The sequence below is a fragment of the Grampus griseus genome, assembly GCF_964374135.1.
Source record: "Grampus griseus genome assembly, chromosome: 9".
In the NCBI taxonomy this organism is placed as follows: Eukaryota; Metazoa; Chordata; class Mammalia; order Artiodactyla; family Delphinidae; genus Grampus; species Grampus griseus.
The window spans coordinates 51,658,414-51,685,709 of NC_139003.1; the positions used below are offsets into that span (position 1 = coordinate 51,658,414).

Sequence of the window (27,296 nt, forward strand, 5' to 3'; positions counted from 1 at the left end):
CCTAACCACTGGACACCAGGGACTTCCCTACCCTTTGTTTCTCACACAGAGGAGGTCAAGTTCCATCAACCTTTGACATGATATTGTTCCTATCAAGAGCCGAGTTCATGCCAGGGAAGAAAAGAGTGGTCAGACCTGGATTTTCTTTCTTTTTATTCAGACACAAAGTCATAACAATAGTTAGAAATCTCCGAAGTTTTGTCTTGGTTTTTTCTTGTAATGAAGACATATTTCAGGCCTAAGGGATAGTCTACATTTGATTCTGACTTAACATCACTAGACACTGTTACCTTGTCCTAGGTCTAGAGACCCTCCAGTGAGGATTTATATCCTGTCTCCATTTTAGAGCAGCAGTTATTCCTTCTATTAGATCTTTTTAGAGTTGAACTCACCAGCACTGCAGAGTTTACTTGTTTTAAGTAGTAATTATTTTCTAGGTTACAGCTGACTACAAGCTATTCCTGCCATGATGTGTACACAGGTATGCACACACATGCACGTGCGAGCATTATTGGATGTACAATGGATAATGTGACTTGGTTTGGTGAGGTTTTCTCTCTCTCTCAATAGCAGTATCTCTTAGAATTCCTGCTTTAAGAGATTATTTACAGTCAATGTATTTTTAAAAGGCATTTCACTTTTCTAGGGAAAGTGTTTAGTGCTAAGGATTAAGTAACACGATTGATCTACTTATTGCAAGGGGCAGTAGTCACTAGTGCCAATAAATAATGGAAGTGCAAGGAAAAGTAACGTCTAGAGTTTTTTCATTACTCTTGGCCAACAGAGTAATTTCATTATTTTGCTACCCCTTAGATATTTCCTAGTAGCGTGTTTGAAAATTTTTACTCTTTAATTTCTTTAGATTCAGATGCTTTTGAAGTCCATATCCCAGAAAAACTATAGATCTGATACATGTAATGCAGCACATTTAACAAAAATTTTCTCATTGGGTATTTGTTTTCTAATAAACATGCATCATGAATGGATTCTTTCAATTTCCCTATAATTTAAGGGCAAGGAGTTACCCTTCAAAGCAGCTTGGAGACACCAGCTGGTAGTATGCGGAAGCCCATCAATTTAAGAATTTGGGGGGCAGATTCATGTCATACTAAATCTCTGTAGCAGATTCTTGCTATGTTCTAACCTATGCACGCATTGAAAGATTCCATATTTAGACATGGTTTCCTTAGGGATGGCTGGTAATCTGCATGCTTGCTCTTAATTGGTCAAGTTCCCTCTCTCTCTCTCTCTCTCTCTCTCTCTCTCACACACACACACACACACACACACACACACACACACACACATATATCCATTCCTTCCTTCATTTCATAATTGTGGTAATTGAGATAACTGGTGTGTTCTTCCAACCAATCTTCATTCTAGCTACTTGGGAAATCCCCAAAAATATAGATATTTTTGCAAGGTTTGTGTCTCATTTTGTGTCCCAGTCTTTCTTTACTGGGACACAAAACCTTGGTGGGTGACTGTCAAGTTACAGATAAAAAAACATTTGAAGATTCTTGATATTAGAGACTTATTGCCTTTTCCTTCTTTTTCTTTTAAGCAGGAGCTTTGCTCTTGCAGTATTTTACTAAGATTATTTCTCGACTGTGTTCTTGGAAAACTCGTGGACAGTTGAGATACTAAAGAAAGAATCTGCTCCTTCTAAAGTTTAGTATGCATATGTATATATGTATATGTGTGAGCAGAAAGTCTTCTATAATTATGTAGTGTTAGTCTTTAGTTCTAGGAGAGAAGAAACTTTCTTACCCTATGTAAATTTGTTTCTTAAAGAAGATACTATGGAATTCTTACATGTCAGCTATTTATCATGGCATTTTGGTCAGTGATAGCCATGATTTTTCTTTCCTCAAACACTGGGAGCTGGCCCTTTCATGGAAGTGAGCCTTAACTCTCAGATGCCTCTAATATCTATATAAGGAAGGTGAAATTAAGCAAGCAAGCAGACAAAAACCCATTGCCTTAACAACTGGGTGAAGTGAATGTTGATGTGAAGAACTCACCATTCTTAATTTTCTTCTTTAGACTTGGCCTATTTCTGATGTTGCCTCCAGGAAAGACTGTGACCCAGCTGGCAGAGATGACACTTATTTCCAGGCCTGCTTTTCTTTTTATTTTTTTAAACAAATTTTATTTATTCATTTTATATCTTTTGGCTGCGCCGTGCAGCATGTGGGATCTTATTCCCTGACAAGGATCGAACCCACGCCCCCTGCACTGGAAGCGCGGAGTCTTAACGACTGCACCACCAGGGAGGTTCCAGGCGTGCTTTTAAAATCATCCAATTTAGAGCTGAACTGACTAGTTATTCATTTGATAATATAATAGCTTAACTGCTTTTCCCCTCCTCTGTTCTTTTTACCTGTGTTTTATTTAACTCTCAGTAGTTACATTATTCTTTGCAACAAGATTTTATATACTCTTTCACCATAAACAAAAATATAAGGTGTTTTTCTCACAGCATTCTATAATTCATACTATTTTCAGTTCACCTTTGGGGAAAAACAGGATGAAGCACAGAAAGTTTTAGTAACTCCAAAAATCAAATGTCAAGTCAGCAGTGAGGCCAGGAAGACCTGTAATTTTTCTCCCAAGCCTTTCTTGCATTAAGGTAGAGTATCTGTTTCCCAGGGCTTGTTCATCTGAGGGATTTTGTCTGCTGATTTTGTTGCATCCAAACGTTGGAGTTCCTTGCACTCAGATTAAATTACAGCTCAATATGACTACATATGGTATTATTCTCAGGATGCTAAAGATCATAAAGGTCTGCTCCGACTTTCAGGCTTCTGAGAGAAAGTGTTTTCTTGTTCAGGCCCGAAATGAAGGCCTAGTAATGGGCGGTTAATAGCCAAGATGATGGAGAGACTGATGTATCAGAAGATAGCAGAGCATAAATAGGTAATGAGGCTGCCTGACTTCCTGAATGGAGAGGAGAAAATCAGAGCTGAAGCCAGTGTTGGCCCAGCCCCTCCACCTCCATTTTGTTGGAGCAGGGGCCACTGGAGAGAGGGGTCCTCTGCCGCTAGGAATCACAGAGTCGAGGGCTTTCAGTGACGTCAGAACTGGAAACTCAGCAAGGCAAATTCACAGAATGCCTCTCAAGAACTCACCTAAGAAAAGCGTTTCTTTTTTCTTTTTTTTTTGGCAGTGTATGTGGCTTCACCTAGGGCTCCTGGCTGCTGAGATCTGTATGACATAATCCCTGGCCTTGGGTAATACATCCCCAAACAGGCGCATGTCCACAACAGTGGAACACGTTTACATCAATTGTAAAAATTTTTGCTTCAAATAATAGCAAGAACCAGCATTTGAATTATAGAGCAAGTGTGACTAGAGAGGAATTCCATGGGAATTGGTTACTCATTAGACCGACATGGTTAGCTCTTTAAAAATTCCCGTGGGAGTTACAATCTATTGCTCCTTGTCCTTCCTTTTTTTTCTTGTAGTGTGTTGAGAGTCTGCTGTGTGCAAAATAGTGTGCTAAGGTGCTTGTAGAGATGTTTCTTGGCCCTCACTTAATTTATCTGGGGAAGCCACCAGATGGAATCCCTTTTACCTCCGTTTTTGGCCTTCTCTTGCTCTCCCGCTCCTTTTTTTTTCTTTTTTTTAACTTTTTTTTTCCTTTTTTACATCTTTATTGGAGTATAATTGCTTTACAATGGTGTGTTAGTTTCTGCTTTATAACAAAGTGAATCAGTTATACATATACATATGTTCCCATATCTCTTCCCTCTTGTGTCTCCCTCCCTCCCACCCTCCCTATCCCACCCCTCTAGGTGGTCACAAAGCACAAAGCTGATCTCCCTGTGCTATGTGGCTGCTTCTCACTAGCTATCTATTTTACGTTTGGTAGTGTATATATGTCCATGCCACTCTCTCACTTTGTCACAGCTTACCCTTCCCCCTCCCCATATCCTCAAGTCCATTCTCTAGTAGGTCTGTGTCTTTATTCCTGTCTTACTCCTAGGTTCTTCATGACATTTTTTTTTTCTTAAATTCCATATATATGTGTTAGTATACGGTATTTGTCTTTCTCTTTCTGACTTACTTCACTCTGTATGACAGACTCTAGGTCCATCCACCTCATTACAAATAGCTCAATTTCGTTTCTTTTTATGGCTGAGTAATATTCCATTGTATATATGTGCCACATCTTCTTTATCCATTCATCTGATGATGGACACTTAGGTTGTTTCCATGTCCTGGCTATTGTAAATAGAGCTGCAATGAACATTTTGGTACATGACTCTTTTTGAACTATGGTTTTCTCAGGGTATATGCCCAGTAGTGGGATTGCTGGGTCATATGGTAGTTCTATTTGTAGGTTTTTTTTTTTTTTTTTTTGCAGTACGCGGGCCTCTCACTGCTGTGGCCTCTCCCGTTGCGGAGCACAGGCTCTGGACGTGCAGGCTCAGCGGCCATGGCTCACGGGCCCAGCCGCTCCGCGGCATGTGGGATCTTCCCAGTCCGGGGCACGAACACGTGTCCCCTGCATTGGCAGGCGGACTCTTAACCACTGTGTCACCAGGGAAGCTCTATTTGTAGTTTTTTAAGGAACCTCCATACTGTTCTCCATAGTGGTTGTACCAATTCACATTCCCACCAGCAGTGCAAGAGTGTTCCCTTTTCTCCACACCCTCTCCAGTATTTATTGTTTCTAGATTTTTTGATGATGGCCATTCTAACTGGTGTGAGATGATATCACATTGTAGTTTTGATTTGCATTTCTCTTATGATTAATGATGTTGAGCATTCTTTCATGTGTTTGTTGGCAGTCTGTATATCTTCTTTGGAGAAATGTCTATTTACATGGTCTTCCCATTTTTTGGATTAGGTTGTTTGTTTTTTGGATATTGAGCTGCATGACCTGCTTTTAAATTTTGGAGACTAATCCTTTGTCAGTTGCTTCATTTGCAAATATTTTCTCCCATTCTGAGGGTTGTCTTTTGGTCTTGTTTATGGTTTCCTTTGCTGTGCAAAAGCTTTGCAGTTTCATTAGGTCCCATTTGTTTATTTTTGTTTTTATTTCCATTTCTCTAGGAGGTGGGTCAAAAAGGATCTTGCTGTGATTTATGTCATAGAGTGTTCTGCCTATGTTTTCCCCTGAGAGTTTGATAGTTTCTGGCCTTACATTTAGTTCTTTAATCCATTTTGAGCGTATTTTTGTGTATGGTGTTAGGGAGTGATCTAATCTCATACTTTTACATGTACCTGTCCAGTTTTCCCAGCGCCATTTATTGAAGAGGCTGTCCTTTCTCCACTGTACATTCCTGCCTCCTTTATCAAAGGTAAGGTGACCATATGTGCGTGGGTTTATCTCTGGGCTTTCTATCCTGTTCCATTGATCTATCTTTCTGTTTTTGTGCCAGTACCATACTGTCTTGATTACTGTAGCTTTGTAGTATAGTCTGAAGTCAGGGAGCCGGATTCCTCCAACTCTGTTTTTCGTTCTCAAGATTGCTTTGGCTATTTGGGGGCTTTTGTGTTTCCATACAAGTTGTGAAATTTTTTTTTCTAGTTCTGTGAAAAATGCCAGTGGTAGTTTGATAGAGATTGCATTGAATGTGTAGATTGCTTTGGGTAGTAGAGTCATTTTCACAATGTTGATTCTTCCAATCCAAGAACATGGTATATCTCTCCATCTATTTGTATCATCCTTAATTTCTTTCATCAGTGTCTTATAATTTTCTGCATACAGGTCTTTTGTGTCCTTAGGTAGGTTTATTCCAAGATATTTTATTCTTTTTGTTGCAGTGGTAAATGGGCATGTTTTCTTGATTTCACTTTCAGATTTTTCATCATTAGTGTATTGGAATGCCAGAGGTTTCTGTGCAATAATTTTGTATCCTGCTACTTTACCAAATTCATTGATTAGCTCTAGTAGTTTTCTGGTAGCATCTTTAGGATTCTCTATGTATAGTATCATGTCATCTGCAAACAGTGACAGTTTTACTTCTTTTTCGATTTGGATTCCTTTTTTTTCTTTTCTTCTCTGATTGCTGTGGCTAAAACTTCCAAAACTATGTTGAATAAGAGTGGTGAGAGTGGGCAACCTTGTCTTGTTCCTGATCTTAGTGGAAATGCTTTCAGTTTTTCACCATTGAGGACGATGTTGTCTGTGGGTTTGTCTTATATGGCCTTTATATGTTGAGGAAAGTTCCCTCTATGCCTTCTTTCTGGAGGATTTTTATCATAAATGGGTGTTGAATTTTGTCAAAAGCTTTGTCTGCATCTATTGAGATGACCATATGGTTTTTATTCTTCAGTTTGTTAATATGGTGTATCACATTGATTGATTTGCATATATTGAAGAACCCTTGCATTCCTGGAATAAACCCCACTTGTTCATGGTGTATGATCCTTTTAATGTGCTATTGGATTTTGTTTGCTAGTAGTTTGTTGAGGATTTTTGCATCTATGTTCATCAGTGATACTGGCCTGTAGTTTTCTTTCTTTGTGACATCCTTGTCTGGTTTTGGTATCAGGGTGATGGTGGCCTCCTAGAATGAGTTTGGGAGTGTTCCTCCCTCTACTATATTTTGGAAGAGTTTGAGAAGGATAGGTGTTAGCTCTTCTCTAAATGTTTTATAGAATTCGCCTGTGAAGCCATCTGGTCCTGGGCTTTTGTTTGTTGGAAGATTTTTAATTACAGTTTCAATTTCAGTGCTTGTGATTGGTCTATTCATATTTTCTATTTCTTCCTGATTCAGTCTTGGCAACTTGTGCATTTCTAAGAATTTGTCCATTTCTTCTAGGTTGTGCATTTTATTGGCATAGAGTTGCTTGTAGTAATCTCTCATGATCTTTTGTACTTCTGCAGTGTCAGTTGTTACTTCTCCTTTTTCATTTCTAATTCTATTGATTTGAGTCTTCTCCCTTTTTTTCTTGATGCGTCTGGCTAATGGTTTATCAATTTTGTTTATCTTCTCAAAGAACCAGCTTTTAGTTTTATTGATCTTTGCTATCGTTTCCTTCATTTCTTTTTCATTTATTTCTGATCTGATCTTTATGATTTCTTTCCTTCTGCTAACTTTGGCGTTTTTTTGTTCTTCTTTCTCTAATTGCTTTAGGTGCAAGGTTAGGTTGTTTATTCGAGATGTTTCCTGATTTCCTAAGGTAGGATTGTATTGCTATAAACTTCCTTCTTAGAACTGCTTTTGCTGCATCCCATGGGTTTTGTGTCGTTGTGTCTCCATTGTCATTTGTTTCTAGGTATTTTTTGATTTCCTCTTTGATTTCTTCAGTGATCACTTCGTTATTAAGTAGTGTATTGTTTAGCCTCCATGTGTTTGAGTTTCTTACAGATCTTTTCCTGTAATTGATATCTAGTCTTATAGCGTTGTGGGGGGAAAAGATACTTGATACAATTTCAATTTTCTTAAATTTACTTTATTTGTGACCCAAGATATGATCTATCCTGGAGAATGTTCCATGAGCACTTGAGAAAAATGTGTATTCTGTTGTTTATGGATGGAATGTCCTATAAAAATCAATTAAGTCCATATTGTTTAATATATCATTTAAAGCTTGTGTTTCCTTATTTATTTTCATTTTGGATGATCTGTTCATTGGTGAAAGTGGGGTTTTAAAGTCCCCTACCTGAATGTGTTACTGTCGATTTCCCCTTTTATGGCTGTTAGTATTTGCCTTATGTATTGAGGTGCTCCTATGTTGGGTGCATAAATATTTACAGTTGTTTTATTTTCCTCTTGGATCGACCCCTTGATCATTATGTAGTGTCCTTCTTTGTCTCTTCTAATAGTCTTTATTTTAAAGTCTATTTTGTCTGATATGAGAATTGCTACTCCAACTTTCTTTTGGTTTCCATTGGCATGGAATATCTTTTTCCATCCCCTCACTTTCAGTCTGTATGTTTTTCTAGGACTGAAGTGGGTCTCTTGTAGACAGCATATATGGGTCTTGTTTTTGTATCCATTCAGCCAGTTTGTGTCTTTTGGTGGGAGCATTTAATCCCTTTACATTTAAGGTAATTATCGATATGTATGTTCCTATTCCCATTTTCTTAATTGTTTTGGGTTTGTTATTATAGGTCTTTTCCTTCTCTTGCGTTTCTTGCCTAGAGAAGATCCTTTAGCATTTGTTGTAAAGCTGGTTGGGTGATGCTGTTTTTTTTAACTTCTAAGACTTTTATTATTTTGGTTGAACTCAACAACAAAATTCAGGCAGTAAATTGTCAAAAGAACATACATTTTACTTGCAAGAAATATAGGGGGATTCAATGAGTAGATCATCAGTTTCAAAGCTAAACATATTTTGTCGTAAATTGTGAAGATAAGGGAAAGGAGCTATTGTTTATTGAACATCTATCATCTCAAAGCCTTTTACATCCATTTCTTACTGTTTCCAGGGTAAAGAGTACATTTCTTTCATGGTTTTATACTAGTGGTTCTGAACCCTTGGCCACCCCTCAGAATCACAGCGTAGCTCTTTAAAAAATATTGATGCCCACGATCCATCCCAGACTAAAAGAATTAGAATCTCTGAGTTTGGGGCCCAGGCAGTGGTATTTTTTAAAAAGCTTCCTGAGCAAGCCTAGTATGCAATGAGGATTGAGAACCACTGGTTTGGAAGTTCTATGGCATTTGGGGTTCCAGCCTGTTCTCCCACAATAGATGCCTCACATCTTGTGTCTCAAGAATATAGCATTTCCTACAATCCCTGAGTGTGTTGAGTTTCCCATTTTTGTGCCTTTGTCGGGTCTTTTACCAGGAGTGCTTTCCCCTGCATTCTTGGTCTGAGGAGCACCTCCCCAACTCTCTGTAATCCTATAGTCAGACGGCTGCTGTTATACCTTGTACATATATCTATTATTGGACTTTCAAATATTTTGTAATAATTTGTGTAGCAGCTCCCCGTTTTGACTGTGAGTTTCCTGGGTGTAGGGGCCATGTCTGACTGTTCTGTGTATCCCCAGAGCCTGATGTATTTCCTGAGGTATGGTCAGTGCTTCATAAAGGTTGAATGGATTGTAACTTGTCCTTTAGTTTTCACAATAAAGCTACAGAGTGTGTATTATTATTTATGGTCTTTTAGAGACAAGGACTTTCAGTTCAGAGACATTAAACAATTTGCCCTAGTTTGTTCCATTAATAAATGGAAGACCCAGAATTCAAACCCAGTTCTGCCTGGCTTTAAAGGCTATGCTTTTTTGTTTTGTTTCATTTTGTTTTAAAATGTCCTGTTGCTGGACACTGTTTGGTTCTTGCAATACTAAATATAGAAGGTTGGATTTTAAGAGCCTTTTGGTTAAAGGTAATATGTAAATTAAATGCAATATATGATACAGATTATGACAACTATGGACATGATTGAGTTGACCACATGAAAAGAGGGAGGCATTTAACATAGAGTCACAGATATACAATTATGAATAGAAAACACTAATGCTCTTACATATGTATTGTGCTAATTTATGTATTAGGTAGATCTATTTGGTAGAATCCTGTGTTAAAAAAAGCCATTGTTATACAATTCTGCTTCAGTAAGTTCCATATCGTGAGTAACAGACAGGGGAAAACAATATTGTTGATGTGGCTACAGGAAATTCTAGAATGAGGAATCTTAATAGGTTGTAGTATCAGTCTTTTTGAACTGTTTTGTCAGAAGTCCACATAAGGCAATGGAGTAATTACAGTCAGGTTATGGTGATTCTTCAGTTGCCTTGTCTGATGTAGAAGACCAGGGAAAATAGTTAAAAGTAATTATTGGTATTTTGTTTTTGACTGAGCTCAAAGTATTGGATACCAGGAATTACACTTGTATTTTTTAAAAAACTAAATAGAAGCAATCAAATGGCAAAGAAGAATTTAGGATGCAGAATAGCTAAATATTCTGTTACATACATTGAAGACTTCGTTTTAATTATGTTAATTTTCAGAATTATCCTGTTGTATAATACTGTTTGACTGGTAATACTCCCACGCTACTGATATTCATTGATTCATTATTCAGGTTGGGCTTAATTAAAAACCCAAACTACCTGTCTTTCTCCTTGTGTCAAAGTTCTGATTCTACCATGACAGTTTTAGTGTCATCTTTGCTTTAAAAAAAGGTTGTAAGGACTTCCCTGGCCGTCCAGTGGTTAAGACTTCGTCTTCCAATGCAGGGGGTGTGGGTTCGATACCTGGTCGGGGAGCTAAGATCCCACATGCCTGGCAGCTAGAAAAAAAAGCCAAAAACGTAAAACAGAAGCAACATTGTAACAAATTCAATGAAGACTTTAAAAATGGTCCACATCAACAACAACAAAATCTTTAAAAAAAAAAGGTTGTAAGTAAGACAAGCTTGAAAAATTCATTTATATCTGCTCTTTGTAATACGTAGGGTTGCTCTAGTTCATGGCTCTAGGAGATGTGAGGAGAAAAAGACAGGTTGTCAAGAAGCAAAATGCATAAGGAGCTTGAGGGTTATATTAACTTCACACTTAAATTTCAGCTGTTGCCCATGGATAATAAACAGGCCTCAATCTGGGGATTGTATCAGGTTCTTCTGGTCCTAAAATTCTATGATTCATTTTTGAAATTTAAATTATCCTTATGTAATTATATTGATTTATTAAGTTTTCTTGCCATCTCGATAGTTATTTTATATTTTTGCCTTTTTCTCCCTCAGTCTTTTTTCACAGCTATGATCAAAATCAGCCTCACTGCTTAAAACACACACACTTTACCATACCTGTGTAATTTTTTTCCTTAAAAAATGGATTTCCATGTGTATTGTAAAGTATAATGCTTAATTTCTAAGGTTGTGCTTTGTGTCAGATGTGATAATGTTATTGACTTTTCTGATGAAGTCAGAGTTCCAAAGATTGTTTTTCGTGGTTTGATTTTCTTCTAAATGCTCTAGAAGTGCTCTTTAGAACCCAGTAAAACCTGCAAGCCACCTCCAAACTGCAGAATGATAGCAAAGATGAAGCATGATGGAAAAGGCCTGCCAGGAGGTGAAATGCTGCCCTACTACCAAACAGGGTGATTTGGAAATGACATTTACTCACGTGCCTCAGTTTCCTTATTTGTAAAATAAGGATGTGTATTATATGAGCTCTAGGTTATTCTAGGGTAACAAAGCATTTGATTAATAGATTTTAAAATCACAAGTCATTCTTATATAGTAATTTGAAAAAATGCATTTCTGCAAAATAATAATAATTTCCAAATGTCTCTAAGAGCCATTACTACCTTTTAATCTTCTTAATAATCTTCTTAATAAAAATAATCTTCTTAATAAATATTAGATATCAAATAATAACTAATATTAGTTAATAAATATTAGAATTTGGGGGGTCAATATATGTTAGGCACTCCCCCACCAAAATAAAGAGGAAAATCCTGATTAGACTAGTTCTCTCTTCTTAAACATTTTCTTTTCTTTTGAGCTAAGAAGGTAAGGTCTAAGATTAGGGTGTTGAATAATAAGCTGGATTGTTAATTGCATGAGTTCAGTGTAATTCTACTTAATTTATAATTTCTCCAAGATAACCTAAAGAAGTAAATATGTTTCTTCTCTTCAGCCTACTTGTTAAGTCAGACATTTGGGGACGGCAGGTGCCTGAATGGTAGATGACCATCCAGAATGCAAGGAAACCAAGCTAACATGTATTTTCGTGATTACTACTGCAAATTTGTTTTGGCTGGGAAGTCCTATGTTTGGAGTTTGATCCTTTTGCCTTCATGAGTGTCAGTTCTACTGGTGCAGGTGCCTTGGTTTTAACCCAGCCACGGAGGAAAATGACATTGAACACTGATGCAATCAACTCGTTATTGGAGTTGCTTTTCTAAATGTTCAGGGACATTGCCAGTGATGCTGTATTAGTTTCCCATTGCTGCTGTAACACGTTATACCACAAACTTAATGTCATAAAACAACTAAAATGAATTTTCTTACAGTTCTAGAGATCAGAAGCCTGAATTAGGTCTTAAAAGGCTAAAATGAAGGTGTTCTCAGGGCTGTGCTCCTTTTGGGGGCTTTAGGGGAAAATTGTTCCTTGTTTTTTCCAGTTTCTGGGGGCTGCCAACATTCCTTGGCATGTGGCCTTTTCCTAACCTCATTTTAATCTCTACTTCCATCATCACATCTCCTTCTCTGACTCCGATCCTTGTAAGACTCTGGTGACTACATTGGGTCCACCTGGATAATCCAGTATACTCTCCCCATCTCAGGGTCCCTAACTTTATCACATCTGCGAAGTCCCTTTTGCTGTGTGAGGTAACATGTTCACAAGTTCCAGAGATTAGAGTGTGGTCATCTTTGGGGCCGTCAGTCTGTCTGCCATAGATCCCTTCTAATCCTCCAGATGTCATCTCCTCAGAGAGGCCTCCATACCACCTAGAACCCTGTTTACCCTGGTTACCTGTTTACCCTGTTTTATTAAATCTGAGAACAGTGTATTTATATTCTAAGTTTATTTTTTATCTAATTGTTCATTTTCTGTCATTTTATTTGTCACTTTCTATCTCCTTCCACTAGAAGATAAGCCCCACTAGAGCGGAAACATGATCAGTCTTCTTCATCTTGCCCCCCAAAACAGAAGAGTTCCCAGCACTTGGTAGACTCTCAGAAGATGTTTGTTGAATGAATCAATCTGTATACAGTCTAAGGAAGCCTTCCTTACCTTAAAACAATATTAATATAATCCCGTTCCTATTACTATCAATAATGCAAACATTTTTCACTAACGACAGTTAAACATGCTGTCGATAGATTTTCTGTTGAATTTACATAATGGGTTTCTCCTTGGGACATGGATGAGATCAATAAAGTAAAATACCAGTTGTAAACTGAAGCTGCAGGAAAAAGAAAATATAAGAATTAGACAGAATTCATGCAAACAGTAAATATCTTGCTAAAAAAGAATAGTAATGTTATTTTGATCCAAGCTGTAATCATGATGCTGTGATGAATAACATGTGTCCTCTGCCATGTTCACAATAAATGCTGAGAAAGAATGGAGGAGAGAGAGGTTCTTTTTAATTGAGACAGAGCTTTCCCCAGGCTGTTCCCCAAACATGGTTGTTAGCACTTCAGGAAACTCAAAGAGCTTTTAGAGAAAAGAAATTATCCATTGAGGTAGCATTAAGAACAACTTGATGGAAGGATGGCATTTCTATAAGCAGGTAATTTATAGCTGTGTAATTGTTGTTCATGTGTGCATCCAGGTGATTGATCAAACAAACCCTCAAATGAGTCAGTCAGTCAGGAAATACTTATTGAATACCTGACGCTGGTCAGTACTGAGGCCCTCATATCAAAATGAACCGTATTGAGGAAGAGGAGAGAAGGAAGCTAGAAGGGTTTGGGAAGACTTCCTGGGAGAGGAAAGTTTGGATTGAATTATGTCCCCTCCAGAATTTATATATTGAAGCCCTAATGCTAATGGGACTGTATTTGGTGACAGGGTCTTTAAAGAGGTAATTAGATTAAATGAAGTTGTAAGGGTGGATGCTAATCCAATATGACTGATATCCTTGGGGGGGGGAGAGAGAGAGAGACCTGGGGTACACATGCATAGAGAGGGAACCATGTGGCCATCAGGAGAAACCAAATCTGCCAACACCTTGAGCTTGGACTTGCAGCCTCCCGAACTGTGAGAAAGCAAATTTCTGTTGTTTACGTCATCTGGTCTGTGGTACTTTCTTATGGTAGCCCGGGTAGACTAATACAAAAAGGAACTTGATCTAAGTCTTGAAGGATGAATAGGGCCATTTCTGGGAAATGGCCATGGTGAAGATCACTAGCCCAGGGTCTGGTTTGGAAAAGCACAAGTGATGAATGAAAGCTATAGAAAGAGTTGGAATGCACATAGTTTGTGGAATTAAAGAGTAGAAGAGAGAACTGAGTGTGAATGGGATATGGGTGGGTCCTTGGGAACTTGTGTGCTGTTATGTCTGGGGTGGGGGGAGGTGATTGTGGAGGATCTTGATATGCAGAGAGAGAAAGTTTGTATTTGATGTAGTAGAAAATATAGGACTTACATTTGGGGTTTTGGTAAGGAGTCAGTTTTAGGAAAATCAGGGAGGATATGAACTGTGGCAGATATGAAATGAAGAGTAAAGTGTGGATCCAAGAACCATCATAAAAAGAAAAAAGAAGCCAGAATTTGGTGATAACCTGGGTGTTAATTGGGAAGATTGAGGAGTTAGGGTTGGATGTTTAATGAGGCTGAGAACTATCCAGATAGTTCTTCATTCTTGCGGTTTCACGAGGATTGGAATGTGTTAGCAACTGAGGTGTGGCATTCTCCCACTCCCACTTATTTCAAAGATTTTTAAATGGAAAGGTTATCCTTTGTTTCCAGAAAACTTTATGATTATTAAGCATTCTCCTTTCTCCTGATACCATAGGTTAACGAGTGTGAAAATCCTAGGTATGATTGAGGTGCCCCTTTGTGAGGTGCCCCTTTGTGCCCCACAGAATCCTAGAATGTCCCTTCCTAAGATGCGCTGGTTCTCGGGGAGCAGCACGACCATCTGCCTCACTTGCTACATAAATACAGTTGCTCAGATGATTTATATCTCTAAAATAGTGTATGTTTGCTTTTCTCCCTGCAGGAATTATACATGTTTATTGTAGAAATTTTGGATACTATAGACAAATATGAACGAAAAAATCAAATAATTTATAGTTCTACTGCTCAGGTATAGCTACTGTTAATATGGGAAGTCAAAATAAATAGTTCTGCTTCCTTCCTCCTTTCTTTTCAGTTATTACATGTGGTTATTCAATACGCTAATATTAATGTTATTGGTAACACTGTATGTTTTTTAGAGTCCCTTGTGATTTTCTCTGGGAGTTCCTAGATTGGCATAGGAAATAGTGATTTTTTTCCCAATAAACTTTTGATGGGTGATGTTTGCAGTAGATGGGCAGAGGCTCAGTTTTTCTCTTAGGAAATTGTGGAAACCTCTATGAAATTACATTTGGTAAATTAGAACTGAACTATTACTTCGAAAGTATGTATTTGAGATAGGATGAAAAGGGTTTTTTAGACGTTTAGATGTCTTCCTTGTAAATAGATCACATTCATCATCTTAATTTACTCTTGTATTGAACATATTTTTCCCTATTTCTTTTTTAATGTACAAAGCTTAATTTTAAAGGAGCCAGTCATCTAAAACAGAATGAAATGTAGTTCAGTCTTCTTGGAAATGAAATGTTTAACCACTTGAGATAAAGCAGAAAGGGAGGGTACTTGCCCTCCTTGATTAAGTGGTACTTTACTTTAGATTAGTGAATAGCTTCTAAGAAGGTGCAAATTTTACTCTGTTTTTATTTAATTTCTATGTTGAACTGTTTTTCTAATTTATATTATAAAACTTTCAAATGATCATGAGAAGTGCTTATCATTTGATCTCTATGGCTGAATAATAAATACCTTTTATCTTTCTGATATTGCAGTTGACTCACGTTGACCAGGCAAGCTTCCTGCTGGGTGCCTTTGGAACATCGTTTATTCTTGATGTCCTGCTAAATCAGTAAGTTTTTCTTGAGCTGCACTCACTGTTTTCAGATACACATTGAATCCAGTTTCTTATCCTGCTGTAAAATTTTTTTTCTTAGTATATTTTACTTTGTTTTCTAATATCAGTTAAATACCATATTTAAAACTATTGTATCTACTGACTGTAAGTTATAAAGTCTGGTAAATAACAGAAAATGGGTATCCGCTTGAAATTGAACAACTGTAACAGCTTTAAGAATGTAAAATTGAGGGAAAGATTTACTCCAATATTTTGCATAAAGATATAGATGACCTAAGTTCCTATGAATGACAATAAATTATGAAAATAATACCTTGAGTATTAAAACATCTTTCTTAAGAACAGCAGAAAAGGTAAGTTACCCTTTTTGCTCAGTGAGTCAGGGGACTGGTTGCATGATAGTGTGATTCCAAATAATGCCATTAGATGCTTTGATTTGGGAGTTGAGTTTTGTAAGGTTTAAGGTACTGGAATTATTCTGTAAATACTATATAATTTTGGAAATTGTCATTACCTAGAATTTTAGGTTTGGGATAGTAGAATTTTAAGTTTGGGAGTGGCTTTTGATAAATCACTGGATTTAAGCTCTTCCCTCTGGGTTAGTATCTAAGAAGTCTTACAGGACATTTAGTTGTCTATTCACTTTTTAAGAAAAGCATTAGTATCCCACTTCTTATCCTGGGCAAGCAGGAAGAGACCAGGGCTCTGTCAGCCAGTGTTTCTGAGCTGAGCAGCACTGGACCACAGCTTTGCTGAAATCAGCTATGCAACAACTTAGGAAGAAAGTTTGAGGCCAGGAGGACAGTATGGTAGACCGAGAGTGAGAAGTAGAGCCTAGTTTGTCTACAGTGGGGAATCAGCCAGGTGGAAGACTCTGAGTTAATAAAAAAAAGGATGCAAGAGGTAGTTCTTAGAGCTGTACTATCTCGGTAGGTAGCCTCTAGCCTCTTGCGGCTGTTTAAATTAAAATTAAATAATTAAAATAAAATAAAAAATTCTGTTTCTTAGTTGCATGAACCGCATTTCAAATGCTCAGTAGCCATGTGTAGTTAGTGGTTACCTTATAGGACAAGGCAGAACATTTCCAACATTGCAGAAAGTTCTGTTGCACAGTGCTGGTTTGGAGATTTCCTTTGAGGAAAGGGCACATGTGCACTGTTAAGATTATTGAGCGAGGTCAATCAGTATTCAGGAGAATTCACTTCTTCCTTTTAGATTTTAGTCTATGTTTAATAGATTAATTTAATAATTAATTTTACTAGTATCCTAATTTTTCTGGCATTTATTTACAAAGTTGTCATCATACCATAGTTATTGTTTTAGTGTTTAAGTTATATATTAGTTTATTTTTTAATTAAGCTGCCTTGTAGGTAGGTACATTTTGTAAGTAGTGCTTCCCTCTCCCCACATTTTTGTTTCACAAACAATTTAAATACTGAAAAGCATGTGTTAGATGGCAGTCTGTTATTTGGATGATCTAACAATGGGAGTGTTTTGTTCTTTGATCATGCACATTTAAAAAATGTAACATAAGTTGTATTTCTACAATACTCATTAAAATAGTTTCTTTCTTATTTTTAAAATTTATGGCTTAGAACATAAATATTAGATGTTTTATACCACACTGTATTTTACCGTAATTTCATAGGGCGTGAATAAGATTGTGTTAATATGATCTGTATCTTATATTCTTGCTTGATGTAAATACCCTAAAATTTACATGTTTGTATGACTCATTTCAGTTTTTCAGCAATTGTAATGTCATAAAGTTTTAAAAAACTCATTATGAAGGAATGCATGCTCCTTTGAAAAATAATGAAAGAGTAGAAAAACAATCTCATATAATTCTACCACTTAGACACTGATTGCCCTGTTTTAAGTTGTAACCCTCTCTGTGCTCACTTTCCCATACACCCTACTATCTATTCTCCCTTGCTTAATTTTTAAAATATTATCACAATTTAATATAAAGGTTGACTCATGAAATTGCCATTTTTGCAGGTCAAAAATTTGATGACCATCATTGTCATATGGTCAACTAATTCTCTGTATTTTAATTTTTAATTTATTAAAAAAATTTTTAAATTTATTATTTTTTTATCTTTTTCCTCCATCTAGAATTTAAGCTCATTGAGGGCTGAGATGTTTTTTCATTTATTGTTGTATCCTTAGCCCAGAATAGGCACTAAATTCTAGGTTGGGAAGTCATATTGACTTAGAAACTAAAGGCTGGAATAGGCCAGGAGACAGAGGAGATGATGGATGAGGGTGGAGGCTGTCAACTGGGGAAGAGTGAAGCAGCAAAAAAGAAAGAGCGCAAATGTTTGGGGCTGGCTTCTAAAAAAGCTGAGTGTACACATCTAGGTATGATTTGGAAAGTCAGGTTCCTAGGTCTCTATTTCAATGACTCCTTTCCATTCCTTCAAATCATGGTTCTGCTAGATACCTGCTGCCTTGTTTTCTGGTTTCTGACATTTGTAATGCCTTGACTTTCAGTACCCCAAAGAAGAAAGGATATTTATTCATTCTGCCCAAGCCATCTCATTTCCTCTGGAGGAATCCAAGCACTATAGTTTTCTGTTCCTGAAGGGGAGACACATATGGCCATACTTATCAGAGCATGAAGCTTAGAATACTAAGGGTGAAGCAAAATTTCTTTCTAGATACTGGCAAGAACCTCCCTTCTTCTTATTGCAGTACAAAGAAGCTCCATTCTTCTTATTGCAGTGCAAAGGATAAAATAATAGCATAAATAGAGATTTCCTGGGCTGAGAAATATGCAAAGTTTTTTGTTTTTTGGCCTGGGATCTATATTAAACATAGATGTCAGGTATCTATTTTCTTTATGCTTTATGGTCTAGGATGATTTGATACAAAGGTTTTTTTTCTTATTTTTATGGAGAATGTTTTTATTTCATGGTTTCACTTTATATATTGTCTAGTGGTTATATTGGTTAAGGAGCAGAAAGATGAAAAATCGATGATGCTGTTTAAGTTTTCCTTCCTTCTTTCCTCCCTCCCTCCCTCGCTCCTTCCCTCCCTCCCTCTGTTCCTTCCTTCCTTTCTTTTTTTTCCTCACTCATATGCTTACTAACATTTATTTAATGTAGTTTGTTGATTGTTTTTTTTTACTTTTTCTTCTTAAAACGATTTTTTTTATTGAGGTATAGCTGATTTACAATATTATAGTCGTTTCAGGTGTACAACATAGTGATTCAAAACTATACTCCATTTAATGTTATTATAAAATAATGACTACATTCCTTGTGCTGTACAGTATATCTTGTAGATTATTAATTTTATACATAGTCATTTTTACCTCTTAATCCTCTACCCCTGTGTTGCCCCTCCCCGCTTCTTCCCTAGCCCCACTGGAAACCACTAGTTTGTTCCGTATATCTGTGAGTCTGTTTCTGTTTTGACATATTATTGATTCATTTATTTTATTTTCTGGTTCCACATATAAATGACAACATAAAGTATTCGTCTTTGTCTGACTTATTTCACTAAGCATAATACCCTCTAGGTCCATCCATGTTGTGGAAAATGCAAAATTTCATCCTTTGTATCTGGTAGGTTGGTTATGTTTCCCAGTGTTAGAGAAGTGGCCTTTTGTAGGAGATATCTTATACGTTCCAACAGGTCTGCTCACCAGAGCTATGTACTCTAGGGATTCCCCCTATGTGGGCTGTGTGGGTCCTTCTGTTGTGGTGGGTGGACTACTGTGGACGTGCTGGTCGGCATGGCTGGCCCCCTGTTCAGCTGGTTGTCAGGCCCTGCCTTGTGTGGAGGCTGCTGGCCACTGGTGGGTAGGGCTGCGTAACGACAAGGCTGGCTGTGGAACCGAGCGAGTCCCAGGGCTAGTGCTGGCTCACTGGTGGGTGGAGCTGGATCCTGGGGACTCTGACTGAAGGGCCCTGGGGGTCCCAAAGCTAGTGGGTGGGGCTAGATCCCAGGGCCACTGGCTGAGGTGCCCAAGGTGTCCCAAATCTGGAGTTGACCTGTTGCTGGGCAGGGTCTAGTCCTGGGGTCTCTGGCTGCAGGGTCCAGGGCTCCCAGAGCTGGTGTTGGATCACTGTTGGGTGGGGCCAGTTCCTGATACAGCTGGCTGCAGGGTCCAGGGTATCCCGAAGTTGTGTCTCCCTGCTGAAGAATGGGGTCAGATGCTGGGGCAACTGGCTGAAGGCCCCGAGGTGTCTCAGGGTTGGGGCTGGCCTGCTGGTGAGAGGACTGGGCCCTGCCATGGCAGGCTGCAGGGCTACAGTTGTTTGGGGACAGATGTCCACCTGCTGGTGAGTGAGGCTGGTACCAAGGCTAGAACTGGCTGGCTGATGGGCAGGGCTGTAGCCCAGGGGGTTCTGGGATTGGTGCCTGTGCACTGCAGGTGGAGCAGGCTCCCCATGTCTCTAGCTGAAGGACCCTGGGGGGTCCCAGATCTAGTGTTTGCACCCTGGTGTGTGGGGCCACGTCCTGGAATCTCTGATGGATAGGGCTGTATCCAGGATTGGCTATGGGCTCAGCAGGTGTTCAGGCAGCTGGCCTGCTGGTGGTGGGTCTGTGTCCCCTCCCAGCTAGTCGCTTGGCTTGTCTAGTCTCAGTACTGGTGCCTGCAGGCTGGTGAGTGGGGACGGGGCTGGTTCTTGGAGCTAATAAGCTAGAGGGAGGGTTCCAGAATGGTGCCTGCCAGCACCAGTGTCTCCGTGGTAGAACGAGCTCCCCAAAATGGCTGCCGCCCATGTCTCGGTCTCCAGTTTCCTCCTGCCTCTCTGGAACACTTTCCAGTATCAGCAGGTGGGTCTGCCACAGGTTCCTTTCAAATGACTACTTCTGCCCTGAGTCCTAGAGTATGTGAGATTTTGTGTGTACCCTTTAAGAGTGGAGTCTCTATTTCCCACAGCCCTCTGGCTCCCCCAAAAGTAATCCCTGCTGGCCTTTAAAGCCAAACATTCTGGGGACTCATTTTCCTGGCACTGGACCCTTGGGCTGGGGAGCACAATGTAGGGCTCCAACCCCCCACCCCTTGGGAAGAATCCCTGCAGTTATAGCTATTCTCCCGTTTGTGACTCACCCACCCATTGGTATGGGTCTGGACTCTTTCGCAATTTTGCCCCTCCTGTCTCGCTGTGGTTCCTTCTTTCTCTCTTCAGCCATAGAAGATCTTTTCTGATAGGCTCTGGTCTTTCACATTGGTAGTTTCTTGTATATAAATTTATTTTCATTTTTTGGCTGCATTGGGTCTTTGTTGCTAGGTGTGGGCTTTCTCTAGTTGCGGCAAGTGGGAGCTACTCTTCATTGCAGTGCGCAGGCTTCTCATTGCAGTGGTTTCTCTTTGTTGTGGAGCATGGGCTCTAGGCGTGCACGCTTCAGTAGTTGTGGCATGCAGGCTCAGTAGTTGTGGCTTGTGGGCTCTTGAGCACAGGCTCAGTAGTTGTGGCACACGGGCTTAGTTGCTCCGCAGCTTGTGGAATCTTCCCGGATGAGGGCACGAACCCATGTCCCCTGCATTGCCAGGTGGATTCTTAAACACTGCACCACCAGGGAAGCCCAGTTTCTTGAAAACAGTTGTCATATTGATGTGAGAGACCCTGAGAGAAGGTGAGCGCGGGGTCTTCCTACTCCACCATCTCGGGAACTCTTTAACCTAAGCCTTTTTCCTTATGAAGCAATTTATAGGGCTATGGAACAGGTACAGTTTTTTGTCTTGTTTGAAACTGGAGACAAATTAAGTAAGTCCTTGTGTAGCTGGATTCCAGTTGCAGGATGGATCCAATAATACATATTTTTAGATTGGAAGGAAGGAAAAGTATCATTATATAATATTCCTTCTGAATGTTCAGTAAACAAGGTTATCTGTAACCAAATTATATACTAATTCAACCTTTAGGTTGTAACTTGTACAGGAGGCAGATAAAGACTATGGGATGATTAAAAATGAAAAGCACAGCCAGTTCCTGTGTTATTAAGATTATGAAGGGTGGGAAGCAGTTCTCAACTCCTTCAAGGGGTCACACAGGTGTGAAATTTCACTCTTTGGGACAGATATTGTTAATAAAACCAATCATACGGCCTGGCCTGGTCAAACTAGTCCTGCGGCCACATTGGATCTTTCTAGAGGTCAAGAACTGGTGTTATACTTTATTGTGAAAGATTCCTCAGAAGGAAAAGGCTCAAGAGGGCAGACAGCAGGAGCGAGAAGAACTACAATCCTGCAGCCTGTGGAACGAAAACCACATTCACAGAAAGACAGACAAAATGAAAAGACAAAGGACTGTGTACCAGATGAAGGAACAAGATAAAACTCCAGAAAAACAACTAAATGAAGTGGAGATAGGCAATCTTCCAGAAAAAGAATTTAGAATAATGATAGTGAAGATAATCCAGGACCTTGGAAAAAGAATGGAGGCAAAGATTGAGAAGATGCAAGAAATGTTTAACAAAGACCTAGAAGAATTAAAGAACAAACACCAAGAAGAATTAAAAAACAAACAAACAAAGATGAACAATACAATAACTGAAATGAAAAATACACTAGAAGGAATCAATAGCAGAATAACTGAGGCAGAAGAATGGATAAGTGACCTGGAAGACAGAATGGTGGAATTCACTGCCATGGAACAGAATAAAAAAAAAAAAAGGAAATGAAGACAGTCTAAGAGACCTCTCAGACAACATTAAACGAAACAACATTTGCATTATAGGGGTCCCAGAGGAGAATAGAGAGAGAAAGGACCAGAGAAAATCTTTGAAGAGATTATAGTTGAAAACTTCCCTGAAATGGGAAAGGAAATAGCCACCCAAGTCCAGGAAGTGCAGAGAGTCCCAGGCAGGATAAACCCAAGGAGAAACACGCCTAGACACATAGTAATCAAATTGACAAAAAATAAAGACTAAGAAAAATTATTAAAAACAACAAGGGAAAAATGACAAATAACATACAAGGGAACTCCCATAAGGTTAACAGCAGAAATTCTACAAGCCAGAGATAGTGGCATGATATATTTAAGGTGATGAAAGGGGAGAACCTACAGCCAAGATTACTCTACCCAGCAAGGGTCTCATTCAGATTCGTTGGCGAAATCAAAAGCTTTACAGACAAGCAAAAGCTAAAAGAATTCAGCACCACCAAACTAGCTCTACAACAAATGCTAAGAGAACTACTCTAAGTGGGAAACACAGAGAAGAAAAGGATCTACAAAAACAAACCCAAAACAATTAAGAAAATGGTCATAGGAACATACATATAGATAATTACCTTAAACATGAATGGATTAAATGCTCCAACAAAAAGACACAGGCTCTCTGAATGGATACAAAAACAAGACCCATATATATGCTGTCTACAAAAGACCCACTTCAGACCTAGGGACACATACAGACTGAAAGTGAGGGGATGGAAAAAGATATTCATGCAAATGGAAATCAAAAGAAAGCTGGAGTAGCCATACTCGTATCAGGTAAAATAGACTTTAAAATAAAGAATGTTACAAGAGACAAGGAAGGACACTACATAATGATCAAGGGATCAATCCAAGAAGAAATTATAACAATTATAAATATATATGCACCCAACATAGGAGCACCTCAACACATAAGACAAATGCTAAGAGCCATAATAGAGGAAATCAACACTAACACAATAATAGTGGGGGACTTTAACACCTCACTTACACCAATGGACAGATCATCCAAACAGAAGATTAATAAGTAAACACAAGCTTTAAGTGACACAGTGGACCAGGTAGATTTAATTGATATTTATAGGACATTCCATCCGAAAACAGCAGATTACACTTTCTTCTCAAGTGCACATGGAACATTCTCTGGAATAGATCACATCTTGGGTCACAAATCAAGCCTTGGTAAATTTAAGAAAACTGAAATCATATCAAGCATATTTTCCGACCACAACACTATGAGATTAGGAATCAATTACAGGGAAAAAACCGTAAAAAAACACAAACACATGGAGGCTAATTAATACGTTACTAAATAACCAAGAGATCACTGAAGAAATCAAAGAGGAAGTCAAAAAACACCTAGAGACAAATGACAACAAAGATATGATGATCCAAGACCTATGGGATGCAGCAAAAGCAGTTCTAAGAGGGAAGTTTATAGCAATACAAGCCTACCTGAAGAAACAAGAAAAATCTCAAAAAACGATCTAACCTTACACCTAAAGGAAATAGAGAAACAAGAACAAACAAAACCCAGTTAGTAGAAGGAAAGAAATCATAAAGATCAGAGCAGAAATAAATGAACTAGAAACCAAGAAAACAATAGCAAAGATCAATAAAACTAAAAGCTGATTCTCTGAGAAGATAAACAAAATTGATAAACCATTCGCCAGACTCATCAAGAAAAAGAGGGAGAGGACTTAAATCAATAAAATTAGAAATGAAAAAGAAGTTACAACAGACACTGCAGAAGTACAAAGCATCCTAAGAGACCACTACAAGCAACTCTATGCCAATAAAATGGACAACCTGGAAGAAATGGCAAATTCTTAGAAAAGTATAACCTTCCAAGACTGAACCAGGAAGAAGTAGAAAATATGAACAGACTGATCACAAGTAATGAAAGTGAAACTGTGATTAAAAATCTTCCAACAGGGCTTCCCTGGTGGCACAGTGGTTGAGAATCTGCCTGCTAATGCAGGGGACATGGGTTTGAGCCCTGGTCTGGGAGGATCCCACATGCCACGGAGGAACTAGGCCCGTGAGCCACAACTACTGAGCCTGCGCATCTGTAGCCTGTGCTCCACAACAAGAGAGTCCGCGATAGTGAGAGGCCCGTGCACTGCGATGAAGAGTGGCCCCCGCTGGCCACAACTAGAGAAAGCCCTCACACAGAAATGAAGACTCAACACAGCAAAAATAAATAAATTAATTGATAAACTCCTACCCCCAACATCTTCTTAAAAAAAAAAAAAATCTTCCAACAAACAGAAGTCCAGGACCAGGTGGTTTCACAGGCGAGAAGAGTTAACACCTGTCCTTCTCAAACTTTCAAAAAATTGCAGAGGAAGGAACACTCCTAAACTCATTCTACGAGGCCACCATCACCCTGATACCAAAACCAGACAAAGATACTACAAAAAAAAGAAAATTACAGGCAAATATCACTGATGAATATAGATGCAAAAACCCTCAACAAAATACTACCAAACAGATTCCAGCAACACATTAAAAGGATCATACACCATGATCAAGTGGGATTTATCCCAGTGATGCAAGGGTTCTTCAATATATGCAAGTCAATCAATGTGATACACCATATTAACAAACTGAAGAACAAAAACTATATGATCATCTCAATAGATGCAGAAAAAGCTTTTGACAAAATTCAACACCATTTATGATAAAAACTCTCCAGAAAGTGGGAATAGAGGGAACCTACCTCAACATAATAAAGGCCATATATGACAGACCCACAGCAAACATCATTCTCAATGGTGAAAAACTGAAAGCATTTCCTCTAAGATCAGGAACAAGACAAGGATGTCCACTCTCACCACTATTATTCAACAAAGTTTTGGAAGTCCTAGCCATGGCAATCAGGGAAGAAAAAGAAAATAATATAAATTGGAAAAGAAATAAAACTGTCACTGTTTGCAGATGACATGATACTATTCATAGATAACCCTAAAGATGTCACCGGAAAACTACTAGAGCTAATCAATGAATTTGGTAAAGTTGCAGGATACAAAATTAATGCACAGATATCTCTTGCATTCCTGTACACTAACAATGAAAGATATGAAAGAGAAATTAAGGAAACAATCCCATTCACCATGGCAACAAAAAATTAAAATACCTAGGAATAAACCTAGCTGAGGAGATAAAAGACCTGTACTCAGAAAACTATAAGACACTGATGAAAGAAATCAAAGATGACACAAACAGATGGAGAGATATACCATGTTCTTGGATTGGAAGAATCAATATTGTGAAAATGACTGTACTACCCAAAGCAATCTACAGATTCAATGCAATCCCTATCAAATTACCAATGAGATTTTTTACAGAACTAGAAAAAAAAATCTTAAAATTTGTATGGAGACACAAAAGACCCCAAAGAGCCAAAGCAATCTTGAGGGAAAAAAACAGAGCTGGAGGAATCAGACTCCCCAACTTTAAACTATACTACAAGGCTACAGTAATCAAGACTATATGGTACTGGCACAAAAACCTGAATATAGATGAATGGAAACGGATAGAAAGCCTAGAGATAAACCCACGCACCTATGGTCAACTAATCTATGACAAAGGAGGCAAGGATATACAATGGAGAAGACAGTCTCTTCAATAAGTGGTGCTGGGAAAACTAGACAGCTACATGTAAAAGAATGAAATTAGAACACTCCCTAACACCATACACAAAAATAAACTCTAAATGGATTAAAGACCTAAGTGTAAGACCAGACACTATAAAACTGTTAGAGGAAAACATAGGAAGAACACTCTTTGACATAAATCACAGCAAGATCTTTTTGACCCACCTCCTAGAGTAATGGAAATAAAAAGAAAAATAAACAAATCTGACCTAATGAAACTTAAAAGCTTTTGCACAGCAAAGGAAACTATAAACAAGACGGGAAGAGAACTCTCAGAATGGGAGACAACATTTGCAAATGAATCAATGGACTAAGGATTAATCTCCAAAATATATAAACAGCTCATGCAGCTCAATATTAAAAAAACAAACAACCCCATCCAAAAATGGGCAGAAGACCTAAATAGACATTTCTCCAAAGAAGACATACAGATGGCCAAGAGGCACATGAAAAGCTGCTCAGCATCACTAATTGTTAGAGAAATGCAAATCAAAACTACAGTGAGGTATCACCTCACACTGGTTAGAATGGGCATCATCAGAAAATCTATAAACAACAAATGCTGAAGAGGGTGTGGATTGTTGGTGGGAATCTGAATTGATACAGCCACTATGGAGAACGGTATGGAGGTTCCTTAAAAAACTAAAAATAGAATTACCATACGATCCAGCAATCCCACTGCTGGACATATACTCAGAGAAAACCATAATTCCAAAAGACGCATGCACCCTAATGTTCATTGCAGCACTATTTAAAATAGCCAGTCATGGAAGCAATCTAAATGCCCATCAACAGACGAATGCATAAAGACGATGGGGTACATATATACAATGGAATATTACTCAGCCATAAGAAGGAATGAAATTGGGTCATTTGTAGAGATGTGGGTGGACCTAGAGACTGTCATACAGAGTGAAGTAAGAAAGAGAAAAACAAATATATTAATGCCTATATGTGGAATCTAGAAAAATGGTACAGATGAACCACTTTGCAAGGCAGAAATAGAGACACAGATGTAGAGGTCAAATGTATGGACACCAAGGGGGGAAAGTTGGGGGGTTGTGGTGGTGGGAAGAATTGGGAGGTTGGGATTTACATATATACACTAATATGTATAAAATAGATAACTAATAAGAACCTGCTCTATAAAAAAAAAGAAAAAAAAAAGATAAGGGTCAATAAAGATATTTAACTCTATTATTGAAGTAATTCAGGCCAGGTCTGTTCCTGTAACTCTCTCCTGTCTTCTTCACGAAGTGGATAATTAAACTGCCCAAAGTAATGCAAGAATATTGAAAAAATTTCTTTTCAGAACTCCTTGATTTTTTTACAACTGGTGACCTGACAGAAATAAACCACATATACACATACACACACCCCACACAACACACCATGCAAAGAAGCAAATACTCCACGTGGACTGTAGTTGGTTGTTTTAG

The 27,296-nt window shown here is 38.4% G+C and overlaps 1 protein-coding gene across 12 annotated transcripts in view; it reads left to right on the plus strand.

The window, feature by feature from the left end:
• The window catches only part of ADAM22 (ADAM metallopeptidase domain 22), a gene marked incomplete at its 5' end in the record, with an annotated part of 241,786 nt that overhangs the window by 22,677 nt on the left and 191,813 nt on the right, over positions 1-27,296 (plus strand). For all 12 annotated transcript variants that reach the window (XM_082662233.1, XM_082662232.1, XM_082662231.1 and 9 more), the window contains one exon: positions 15,439-15,515. In XM_082662233.1, coding sequence (XP_082518359.1) covers positions 15,439-15,515 — 77 coding nt within the window. The remainder of the gene's footprint in view (positions 1-15,438; positions 15,516-27,296) is intronic.